This window comes from Taudactylus pleione, unplaced genomic scaffold (assembly GCF_031769625.1).
Source record: "Taudactylus pleione unplaced genomic scaffold, aTauple2 ptg000043l, whole genome shotgun sequence".
In the NCBI taxonomy this organism is placed as follows: domain Eukaryota; kingdom Metazoa; phylum Chordata; class Amphibia; order Anura; family Myobatrachidae; genus Taudactylus; species Taudactylus pleione.
The window spans coordinates 2,201,473-2,214,670 of NW_028284445.1; the positions used below are offsets into that span (position 1 = coordinate 2,201,473).

The window sequence follows — 13,198 nt, forward strand, 5'->3', positions numbered from 1 at the left end:
GCATGGTTCTTTTTTTTGGGGGGGGGGGATTTGAAAATGGTGTTTTTCGCGGATTTGTGTTGAAACTAACCACAATTTGTTTCACATCTTTTAGGGGCCCAGCGAAGACTACGCCGTCATCGTCCGGCCAGACGGCGCTCACGGCCACTCTCCCCAACCCCCAGCCAACACTCCACTCCCACTAATTCCCCTATTCCCCACTCCTCCCCAGCCTTCCAAGACCCTCAGGCAGAAATTTCGGGGCTCCTTCCCCTCCGTCCCAATTCCCCCTCTCCTCCAACCACCCCTCTTAGAATTACCCCCTCCCCGGAGTCGGTAATTACCCCGCCCCGATCTTTGGGGAATGGAGGCACCTCCGAGGAGGACGATGGAGGGCCTTCCGGAGCTGGCGTTGTATCTTCCGGTATGTTTTTCTTTGCTTTTTTTATCGACACAAACTGTTTGTATGTAATCATGTGTGGTTCCTTTTTTGGGGGTTTTTGGCTACACTTTTGGGGATTTTGGCGATTGCCTTTACCTGTTACTGCTGATTTCAACATACACATATCACACCTGTCGGAATTTGTACATTGGCCTTGTATTTTTGGCCTACACCATTTTAGTTTGATGTGTTTTAATGGTGTAATTATGTTTTTTTTGTTTTTTGGGGGGGTTTTGGTTTTGGCTTGTTTTTTAATGTGGTTTCAGTATTGTTGTATTAATCCCCACACTTTTCTCACCCACAGAGGAACAGAGGCGTCGGGCAGAATTATCCGCCTGTGTGGCCCGGATGCACCACAATATAATCGGTGTGCTGGTGGTCCTTGACCATATGTTGGTCCTCCTTAGGGATTAGTTTTTTTGTTTTTTTGTCCATTTTATAAATAAAGTGTTATTTTCTAAGTAACGTTCTGGCTCATTCGTTTTTTTCTAAATCACAGATTGTTTACCCTGACATAAGTAGACTGTTCCTGCAAGGATTTTCATTTTTTGACACTAAGATTGTGTGTTGTATTTTTATGTAAAACAGCCACAAGAAACACCTAACAGTAACAATCTCATTTCCCTTTTTTGGTGTAGTCACAATTAGATATTACTACATTTTACAGGTTCCTAGTTGGGGTGCAAGCTGCTTAGGCCAATCTTACGAAGCCAAATGATTGTACAGGCTTCCTTTGGGTGTTGGTTTGGACCCTGAAAACATATTACATTTTAGCTCAACTGGCGTCAGTACTGGATTACCCCTTAGTCAAATGTAACGTGTGTGAACCTGGTTACACTTGCTTGTAACGTTCCAAAAAAGGTACAACATTTAACTCTCAAAACATTTATTCACAACATAACTGAAAAATCAAAGTGGTCACTCACAAACAAAACACACAGTGATAATCACAAATACAACACATACCAACAAAACCAAATAAAAAAACAACAAATCAAGAACTGGTTGACGAAGGACCATGCCAACATGATTCCACAAATATGGCGTTGCAATATGGGTTCCATAATATATCCCCAAAATTTCCACATACAGGTTTTTTAAGGGTAGCAGGAAGTAGTCATCGTTGGAGTGCCAAAGATTATGTGAAAAAACAGAAGATGGAGAAAATAAAAATAAATAATTAGATGTTCTCAAACAAACCCTACCACATTAGGTATAAACACTGTTGTTTTGTCAATAATTACCTAAAAAATCTGGCCACCACATCATCGCGTATGGCCCCCCCACATACTGACCTCCGACCAACCTCGGGGGGGCCATCCTCAGGTAAGGCATCCTCTGGCTGCATTGGGACACCACTCCTTATGGTGATGTTGTGAAATATCCCACACAGGACCACAATTTTCGAAACCATATCCGGCAAATACATGAGCTCGCCACCAGAGCGGTGGAGGCATCTGAATCGGCCTTTTAAAAGGCCGATACAGCGCTCCACCACTTGCCTGGTGGCTGTAAGTGTGGAATTATACTCACTTTGTGGCCCTGGTGTGGGAGCCAAATAAGGAGTGAGCAGCCAGGGCGTGCAAGGGTAGCCACTGTCTCCTGTGAAAAAGAATAGTCAACATCAGGCTCACTCTATATGAAGCTTAACATTGTTATGTACTAAAGGTCTCCACTTACCCAGAAGCCACGCATCACCAGCTTGTAGGTTGGTTAATTTGTGCCATATCCCTGATTGCCGGATGACGAAGGAGTCGTGTGCACTTCCTGGTAATTTTGCATTCAGGGACAGGATCTGGAGGGAGGCATCACATACCACCATTACATTGAGGGAGTGATAGTGTTTCCGGTTTCTAAATATTGCCTCCAGCCGTGCTGGAGGCTGAAGTGGTATGTGAGTACCATCCACAACCCCTATGATGTGTGGGAAGCCAGCTATTTGGTAAAAATTGGCCTTGGCCACACTAAGGGCACCCATATCCAAAGGCATTTGAATAAAATGATGGAGGTGCTTGAAAAGTGCCTCCATCACTGCCCTCAGGATCCGGGAAAAGGAGGATTGTGATATGCCCGCCACTATTCCCACCGTTGTTTGGAACGATCCTGAGGAACAGAAATTTAACACCGCCATAAATTGCGTAAGTGGTGGTATTGCTGTAGGACTGTCAATTTGCCGCTCAAGATCACTCTCTATTAATGAGAGCGTGTCTATGATGATTTTTGGAGGAAGACGGTAGCGTCTTAAAACCTCATCATCGGGCATTCCAAAAAGGGTGACACGTGTTCGAAATATCTGGGGCCTTGCACGCCTACGATGCCTACGCCTGGGACGAGATTGAGGTTGGTCGGCTTCCGGGAGAAGGGCCAGAACAATCCGACCCAGATCAACCTGAAATGGCAAGATTTGAATGTCAGGCTTTTTACCCCCCCCAAAAATTTAAATTTTTACTTAGCTTGAAGATACCATCCATTGATGCTTACATGCTGGGGTATTGTCATGATATGTTGAAACTGGAAATAATCACAACATAAATATACATCATTTTATGCTGCCCATTTCTGTTTCAAAAATTTAAGCAAGACAAAACATAAAAGGGGACACACACACATTTGGGCAAAGAGCAAAACGACGTTGCGCACACTACGTCAAATTGAGGCCAAATGTAAGCAACAAATGCTACCGAGAAAACACAAACAATTTTAAGGGATGAATAAGCATTTCACAAAGCGCTAATTAGTTCGCAAATACAAGTCACAATAGTAAGTAGTAAAAATGCGCTAATTAGTTTGCAAATACAAGTCACAATAGTAAGTAGTAAAAATGCGCTAATTAGTTCGCAAATACAAGTCACAATAGTAAGTAGTAAAAATGCGCTAATTAGTTTGCAAATACAAGTCACAATAGTAAGTAGTAAAAATGCGCTAATTAGTTCACAAATACAAGTTACAAAAACGCAGCGTAAATAAAAAAAAACAAACAGACAGATTTCGGATTTGGAAAATCAAAGGTTACATGTGTAAGGCCAACCAAAGTTGCGTAAAGACAAACAAGAACATTTCCAAAACAGTTTAACAAATGAACTTACCAAGAGATAATATATAAGAATCCAGATCAAAAGGTCTTTGGGGCAGAGCCAAAATAAAACCTAAGAGAGATGAAATGACGGGAAAAAAATATTAGAAAATTCTTAACCAGAATGAGAGACAAATTGACCCAAAGTTAGACTTCCCCAAACTTACAAAAACTGGAAACGACCAAAAAAATTCAAAACGAAAAAAAACGAACTGAAATCAAAAAACGAATATATCAAAACAAACTACTTCCAAAAACGCAAACTCCTACACCAGCCAACAATCAACTCCAACCAACGTAACCTCCAACATTCAAAAAATGCCACCTCGAATCGAGACGCCCCAAGCCATAAATAGTGTTTCGTTTCCCGCACAAATTAAGGAGGGATCATAGGAACGCACAATCAATGATGCGGCCGCAAAATAAGGACGCATGTATAAATACGTCACGAGACAAAAACAAAATTCTGACAGGGCTAGGCATGCAAGGGGGACAGGTGGAGGTCCCACCCCTGTGTCATTGGAGTTGACTGATTTAGAAGAGCTGGCACAGGGGTGTGTGCAGGCTGTGGAGGTGTTTGGCGTGTCCAACATGGATACGGACATGCCAGACTTTGCGGCTCCTCATGTTGTCCCAGATAAATATTGTGATGTCACCAACTCTGAAATGTTATTGTGCCAATATGTAGATTCTAATGTGACTCTTTTATCATTTTTCCAACAGAGACACAGGCGGATGAGTCTGCTCCAGAGGGGAGCCTTGGCCGCAGAATTTCGGCAGGCTCTGCAGGGGATGAACCAGTACATCCGGCTGAGGACCCTGCAGAAGCCAGTCCAGGGCAATCCCCCTCGCAGGCAGTGTCCCTCCTCACAGAACTCAATTTTAAATCGGATTTCCATATGGAGATTCTGCAGAGGATGGACGCCAGTCTGGTACAGGTGGCTGAGGCCCTGGAGCAAAATGCTGCGGCCAACGTGACCATTGGTCAGGCCCTGGCGGAAAATACCAGGGCCAACATCCGCATCGCCAATGCCCTGGAGCAGCTCGTTCGCCAGCACATGGTGGAGCCGACCTCCCTTCCTGCCGGAACATCAGGATCCTCCACCTCTGGCACAACATCAGCCAATCCTCTAAATGTGCCTAGCCCTGTGCCTAGTCCAGAGGCCACAACATCTGCCTCTGGACAGGCCAGCCCGATGACATCCCGGACCCGGTCTGGCGCCCTCCCTCCCCCAGCCAAACGGCCGAAAAACGGTGACAGCATTGGCTACTTTTCCCACACTCCTTCTGTGCTTGCCTCATATTCCTTTCTGGCCAAAACTTCCCTCTCCTTTCTTGTGAATTGTTTTTAATTTTTGCATTTACGTTTACCAAAAATGTATTGTTTGCACAATTAATAAATATTGTGGAATGAACACTGCCAAAAATGTTTTGGTTAAATATGTGCATTTTTTGGGGGGGGGGATACCAATAAATTTACAACAAATGTACGACTTTGTATTCTGACATTATTGTAAAAATGGGTTACATTTAATCCGGGCCCACAAGCCAACAACGTTCAACCTAAAAAATTACACATTGGAAAAAAAGGGCTCGTTAAGGAACGTTTAAAACATTACCTAAGGAGGAAAAATCACCTTGCAAACACAAAATGAGGCACCAAACCTAAACATGATGACATTATTGTTACAATAGTCCAAAAACAACACATTGCGGCCAAAATACACCCCCACAAATGTACGCTAATTGATTGTGTAATCCAGACATTAGCAGCTATGATTTCCACCTGCGTTCGGTTTTGTGCTATCCAAAAAAACTGCTTTCCAAACACATACCAAGCCGGGTTTCAATCAAACACTAATTGATTTTCTGACAAGCCGTGATTAATCGATGCTACATCGTGGAGTACCGGGACGGAGGAGAAGGCCATCGCCACTGTGGTCGAGTTATCCAGCCCCTAAGCTGTGCGAGCATTTTGAAGGGAAAGAGGATCATCCAGTGACGTATGAGTTGGTACGAACACATTTGACGTTCGCATTTGTTAATGTATGTACGCCCAAAAAACGCCTCGCCACGCCTGCGTTTTTCCATCTCCTCCCCCGTCAACACCCAAAAACGCCCTGTTCTGTCAATCACATTTGACATGTCACTTCCTGTACGCTATTTGACGAACGAGACAAAATAAGCTCGCAATCTGCCGTACGCACATGCGCAGTGTAACACCGACGCATGCGCGGGTAGTTAACATCGGAACGCAACGAGCGTACTGCTGGTAACGAGCGGCTCTGAATCAGGGCCTATGTTAGGTCATGTTGGAGCATTGGAAATATTAGAAATTAATATACCTACTGTATATCTCTCTTGAGAGAATAGATGATTTGTACCTATTAATATACAGTATGTATTGTACTTATTGCATTGATCTATTATTGTGATTGCTGAACACAGGTTGGGTGAACTAATAATAAGTGCTGCATTTATGTGTTATAGTCAATACTGGATAACGCTACTCACCAATGGGGAGTGAAGGTGGAACGCGTGGAGATGAGAGACGTGCGGCTTCCTGTCCAGATGCAGAGAGCTATGGCCGCTGAGGCAGAAGCTGTACGAGAGGCCAGAGCTAAGGTGATTATATAACCAGGTTCTTCCTATTGTATGCAAGCTGTAAATTATATATCAAAAGAACCCATGTTTCTTCCACATCCCGTACATTGGCAGCCATAGGTATCTAAACATTTCAAACTGCTCAGTGAACAGAGTAATGGTTTGATGCCCCCGGTTCTACTGATCTGGTCAGATTCAGATTCTGAGAACATTTTTTTTTTTCTATTACAAGTAGACTTTTGTACAGATGTACAAGTCTAGAGTGATTAAAGGGTCTATTTACTAAGCCTTGGATTGGAGATAAAGTAAACGGAGATAAAGTCCCAGCCAATCAGCTCCTAACTGTGATTTTTCAAACACAGCCTGTGACATGGCAGTTAGGAGCTGATTGGCAGGGAGTTTATCTCAGTTCACTTTATCTCCATCCAAGGCTTAGTAAATAGACCCCTAATGCTGTTATGAGATAGTAATAATGCATGTGCGTTTACTATTATAGATCGTATCGGCAGAAGGTGAGATGAATGCTTCTCGGGCTCTGAAAGAAGCGTCAATGGTTCTATGTGAATCACCCGCTGCTCTACAGCTGCGCTACCTGCAAACACTGAATACAATTGCAGCAGAGAACAATTCCACAATTATCTTCCCGCTCCCCATTGACCTCCTGCAAGGCGTCATTAAAAAGTGATCATATAGGTTCTAGAACCCTTTGAGGATTGAATTTTATTACATACATTGTATATAGAAAACTTATTCCATATATAACTTCCGGTAATTTATAACTTAATGATAAGATACAGAACTGTTGATATAAAACATAGGTATTTATGTCCATAAATTCAAATACTAATGTATACACTGTAGCATTTATGAACCATAAGAAATGCAGTGATGTAACAGATTTATTTTAGTACAACTGTGCCTATGTCTGCTAATGCACACACATTGGAACATGCCTCCGTTCCACTTTTGTACTTGTCAACAATCATCCCTCATCTCTCTAACTTGCAGAACCGCGAGAACCGAACAAGTCGAGAGAACGTACATTTGCTGGCATTCCAGTGTTGCTCATTCATATGCAGACAGTGCTGTATTTTCTAACGCAGGTGTTTATTGGAGATGATAAAGCACTCTTTGTCCTGCGCCATCTTTCATTTGCAGGGAAGAAGCTGCTATTGGAATCCTGGCATAGTTAGCTTCCCAACTTGGATGTGTCCCTGGAATGGCCCCGTTCAGTTTTGCTAGCATGGGGGAGTGGGTGTTTGTTTTAAAATAGTACTAGGTGTAGAGGGATTATTAATTTATAGGCGTAATTGCCATAGATTAGTTAAATTCAATTGTTAATTGGTATCTAGGGGTTACTGCGTATTCATACTTTTACACCTTTTTAGTAAATTATCCAACAAAAACCTAATTTAACACTGCTTTAGAATAATTAATTGCCCCTGGTGTATAGACTTTTCAATATTATAGTGTTATATAGGAGTACTGTCTTTAGTGCTATGCTTTTACTGTTTCTATAAAATAAATATTGTTTTCATTGTTCTGAAAATTCTGATATTATAAAAAATAAAATAAAATTGACAGTTAATAAAAATGAAGTGATCACGTTGATATGTAATGACAGTTGGTGTGAATTCTGACCCCTCCCACTAGTGTCAATGATGTCACTTCTGGAGCGTTTCATCATAAAACACATTTACAGTCTCCAGACACTTCTGATAATTCCCATACTTTCTCATCACATACCACCTCATGATGACAACACAAACACTCCTGAAAATCAACCGACTGTATAGCAACATCACAAACGTTATCCACAATCAAAGATAAGCAACAGAATAGAATAAAGGAAAAAGGCACACAGGGATACATAAGCCACTTACAGAGAAGACAAAATCCCAATAAGTACAATAGTGCAGATGAAAAGAAAAAAAAAACTAATGCTAAAAATAATCTATATAATAAATTCAAGTGCTGATTTAAATTATGTCATCAGGTTTGTGTGCGTGCGTGTGTGCACATTGGACCTAACGCACAGGCACACACCTACCGTCAAGTCTGATTAAGAAAAAACATACTCTGAGGACGCCACAACCCTTCCCACAACAAATAAAAAATAATTACACTAGCCCTCCATAAAGTTTAAAAACACAATCCAGACATGTAAGTTAGGTTCCCCGTGCACATGACAACGCAATCAGTGTCTGGTTAGCTCAACAAGAAATGGTGTAGGAGGTACTGAGCAGAGAGCAAGACAAAATTGCAGCAAAGAGAGAGAGGGTGTCAGAGGGAGAAAGAGAAGTAGGTAGATGGGAAAGAGAGAGATGGAGTAAGAGGGCAAGACAGAGTGGATTGAGGGGAACATAGAGGGCACGTTCCCCGGGGCTCCCTCTCTTAGGGGGCCCACCAGGCTTTGAATACAGCTGCAGATGCATAGCAGGACTTTACTGCAAGCTGGAACAAGAAATGGGAGGTGGAGTTCAAGCAGCAGGCAGGGCTACATGACACTGTACAGTCAGAGGCAGCAGCATGGGATATAGGAGAGAAGCAGCTGCAGACTGGGCCTGATTCTGAGTATGTAGGAAATAGACACCTCCTACATGCAAATACGATCCGAGTACTGTGTCCGAAAATCCAGCATCGGATCAATGGTCGCATCCTTCTGTCAATCTGAGTAAGCTGTAACTTACTCAGACTGGCAGTTGGAACTGGTCAGCCGGGTCCAGGAAGTCTGCATCCGACAATGCAGACCCTGGGCTTGGCATGCATACAAGATGGGGGCGATCACACAGGACCTGTTCTGCACATGCACAGACCGGGTCTTGCGCATACACAGATTACCAAACATTGGTTTTGTATGTAATCCATCGGGTTTGTGTACAAATCAGAAACAGGTCTAGTGTACCCAGAGTGGTGAGGACTATCCAGTAGGTAGCCTAAAAGGTAAAAAGAAAGAGGGAGGAGGAGAAAAAGAGGGGAGTGCTAAAAAGAGAGAGGAGGAAAGAGTGAGAAAAAAACAGCATCAGGGACAACATCTAGTAGATGGATAGATATATAAATATATATTGTTGTATATTACTGTGTATCTTCACAGAGAGAGAGGATCAGATGGCACTCCATGAATGAGCAAAAATCAGAGAACATTATTCCACATAAGAGATCCAACAAATCTTGGAACATTGCTGTTGTGTGGAATAAATTATACACAATATCGGTCAAATGTTTGCATACACCTCACTGAAAGTGTGTTTCTCATGATCTTAAAGACAGAGCCGTAACTAGACTTTTTGGTGCCCTGTGCCAGAAAGAGCATTGGCGCCCCCCTCATTTTTCAAAGGGACATAATGCACCCAAAAAATAGCCATGGCTTCATGGGGAGGGGCCAGGGAAGAGATAGGAGAGGCCAGGAGATGCTGGGGATGAAATAAGAGGAAGCTACAAGCAAGAATGCTAATAAACAGAAAGTTGACAGGCCCAAACAGCGCCCCCTGACCTGTGGTGCTCTGTGCGATGGCACCGGCCGCACTACCCTAGCTACGGCCCTGCTTAGAGACATTAATATCTAAAGTCATTAGGATGTCTATGTGGACTGTATTTGATATTGTTCAGGAGGGGTCTGGGCCAATCAAAATAAAACTTACCTACAGTATGCAACCATCACCTATATGCGCATAAAGGTTTCTTTATGTGGTACAGGTTGTCTGAAGTCTTCAGCTTATATTATACTTCTGTTATAGTAAGAAATAAAGGATACAATACAGCGCTGGTACATAAAAATATATAAATAGAATAAAACTATCAGCAGTACTATAAAAAGACAATAAATAAATAAACCAATGAAAATAATACAATAAGGCAATGATATACAAATAAAGTAAAATTAAAATAAAATCTGAAAAAATGTAAGGAGAAATTAAATTGATACTGTGGGGATATTGGATAAATAAAACACATATAATAAATAATACAATATCATATATCAACCAATAATCTTATAGAGTTGGAAAACATGCTAAAACTTGAATTCATGTAGGTTTATCTTGCCTAAAGCAGTACGGTACGAGTTTCTTTTAGTAAGTCAATAGAGGTTAAGAGGCAAGAGACAATGTATCCACCATTTGCTACACAAATAAAATGTATCCGTGTTCTGTCCGGAACTATGGACAGTGGGGGAATTTTAGTAGTCAACGTACACAGACTGCTAGTATAGGTAACAGTGGTGTGCCGCCCCGCCGGACTTTATAGATGACTCAATCGGCTGGATTACCTTACTCGGTAAGATGATCAACGTGGAGGTACGGGCTGGCAGGCCGCCAGGTATCACCGCTGCAGCGTGACTCCCCGCTCGGCTTCACAATCGGCTTGGTGGCTCAGATGGCTCTCTAGTGGGGGTGGTCAGTGCACTGACACAGATCGCCAAGGTGAGGTACGGCTAGTATCCCCCCTGCCGGACTCCACAAGTGGGTAATAAATGTTATAAACCTTGAGTATCTCCAGTGGTAATAGGGAGAGTCTTCCCGATGTAAGTAGGTAGCGTGGCCGCAACTTGTAATTACATTACACTGGAGAATGAACGGCTTAGTCCAGAATAAATAGTAACAGTGTAGCAGTGGGATGTAACTTCAGTACATTAGCGGAAGCATAGGGCAGCAACGCATTTCATCCCTGTCCTGGGACTTTTTCAAGCTTGTCCCAGGACAGAGAATGCAATGAAAACATTCCCCAGACCATAACGCCACCACCAGCTTGTGTTCTTCCAGCAATGGTTGTAGGGTGTTTGTTCTCCGATGTTTCTCGTCTGACACTCCAACATCCATCTGTTTGATGAAGCAGAAAACATAACTTAACGGAGAAGGCAACCCTGCGCCAATCAGCGGAGGTCCAATTCCGATACAGTCATGAAAATGTAAACCTTTTCTGCCGATACACCATCATTAGCATAGGTACAGTGACCATCCGTTTGCCCCATACACAGCAGGGTTTGCTGATGTGCCATTTTAGACACATCTGGTGGCCCCCAGGTTCATTTTGATGGTGAGCTGCTCCACTGTAGCGTGTCTGAGGACCGTAGTTGGGAACCGCTGCTCTATACTATGTACTTTCTGCATGTTGCTCATTGTTATTCATTATCTGCCTGCACATATCTAAAGAATCGTCAAACAAATCGCAGCTGAAAAGGTTCTATTAAGATGCTGAATAAAATCAGATCTCCAGGTCTATAGGATCTACATAATAAGCAATACAAGGAATATAAGGGTATTCTCACCGCTATGCTTGTAGATTTGTTCAATGGACTTTTGGAAGGCAACGATAGTCTAGTACACATGACAGCACGAAGACACATCAAAGACAGGGAGCTGACAAGTTGCACAAATACAGATATGAAATTACTTGCCAAAACCCAGGCCATGAGCATGAACATGTACAGTATCTCTCAGGGCTCGTCCACTTAAAGTAAACTTCATTTCAAATAGACATGCCGGTAACAATATTACACACTTTCCATCTAAATCAGGAGTCCTCAGTCAGTTATAGCTCTAGTAGGTACTGAAAAAGCCCCAACTCTACACAAATGTAACTTTGGTTTTCACTTCTGCAAGTTGGTTACAGCTATGTATATACTCCTCTAGCAGTGGTTTACCTCCTGTTTATGATCTTTGTTCATTGATACTTATTTTACAGTATCTGGCATTACCTAGGTCTATACTACATACTTGGTCCATGCAGTGGTGGATCTAGACTTTACTTTGGGGGGGGGGGGGGGGGGGCGGAATTTAAGAATCAATACTGACTCCTCCTCTCTCTATTCATTACTCCTCCCACTTATAGTTCTGCCCCTCATATTTTCAACAAATTTAGAAAAACATAAAACAAACAGTAAATTCATTAACAAGAAATATATTATTTCTTATTAATAATGTTACTGTCAGGGTTCAGCCTAGGATCGGCCATCTCTTACCTCTGCGCCGGCTTCCCCTGACTTCCCGTGCGGTCAGACGTCTGGTGCGGTGGCGGACGATGTGCTGAGCTATCTGCCTTAGGTGCTTGCGGACTTCCATGGTCGGCTGTGTGTGTCGGGGATCAGAGTTCCCGTCATGGGCGCCACCATGACAGTTCCTCTCATGTGACAGTATCTCCAACCTATGATAGCATGGTCTTGGTCAGCTGACACTGTGCTCCTATCATTTGCTACCCCTGGGTATATATCCAGCTCCAGAACTGCAGGAAGATGCCTGATCAACGTTTGTCACTCCTAGTGTACTAGTATAGTTCTTGTTCCAGGTTCCCTTGGTTCTCACATCTTGTTTCCAGTGTTCCCTTGAGCAACAGTGCGACCAACATCTCTGCCAGTAAAAGTGTGTCAGCACACCACTGCCGGTGTATTTCTCAAGTGCCATCCCGTGAGGCAAAAGTGTGTCAGCACGCCACTCTCTGTGTATTTCTCAAGTGCCATCCCATGGTGCAAAGTGTGTCAGCACGCTAATACTAGTGTACTCCTCAAGTACCATCTTCTGGTGAAACCCCTTGTGTAACTGTGCCTTTGTTAGGCATTTTCCCTGGGCCATTGATATCTGGAGTCTCTATCCCACGGATCTTGGATACCGGGTCAAAGGACCGCAACCTGCCTGCAGGGTGCAGCTAAACCCATATCCCGCTTGGAGGGGGTCACTGGTGAACACCTGCCTGCAGGTTAGATTCCGCACCATTGACCAGGTCTCGCCAACGTCCAAGATCTGTGGATGAAGAGTTCTTATATCAGGGCCCCTCACCCTGACTTCTTCTATAACCCAAGACCCCAACGTCAAATCTGACAGTTATGCATCAGAGACAGCCCCCAGTAATAACATGCTCCAGCTTCCCCCATAATATGCACCAGACACTCTCCTCACAAAATGATATATTAAAATACCCCCAAACCCCCCTTGTAATAATATGCTCCACACATGCCCACCGCCCTAGTGATAATATGCTCCAGCACCCCCCCATTAATATGCTTCAGCAGCCTATCCATCCCGACATGACATAATAATAAAATAATATGCTCCATCAGACCCCCCATCCCTTGTAATAATATGCTCCTCACACACCAGTGACCATTC

At 43.1% G+C, this 13,198-nt stretch overlaps 1 protein-coding gene across 3 annotated transcripts in view; it reads left to right on the forward strand.

Annotated features, from left to right (window-relative positions):
- Positions 1 to 7,671, forward strand: part of STOML3 (stomatin like 3) — a 56,696-nt gene extending 49,025 nt beyond the window's left edge. For all 3 annotated transcript variants that reach the window (XM_088460189.1, XM_088460190.1, XM_088460191.1), the window contains 2 exons: positions 5,985 to 6,119; positions 6,595 to 7,671. In XM_088460189.1, the coding sequence (XP_088316315.1) occupies positions 5,985 to 6,119; positions 6,595 to 6,783 (324 nt within the window). In that variant the 3' untranslated portion in view covers positions 6,784 to 7,671. The remainder of the gene's footprint in view (positions 1 to 5,984; positions 6,120 to 6,594) is intronic.
- The last annotated feature ends 5,527 nt before the right edge of the window (positions 7,672 to 13,198 follow it).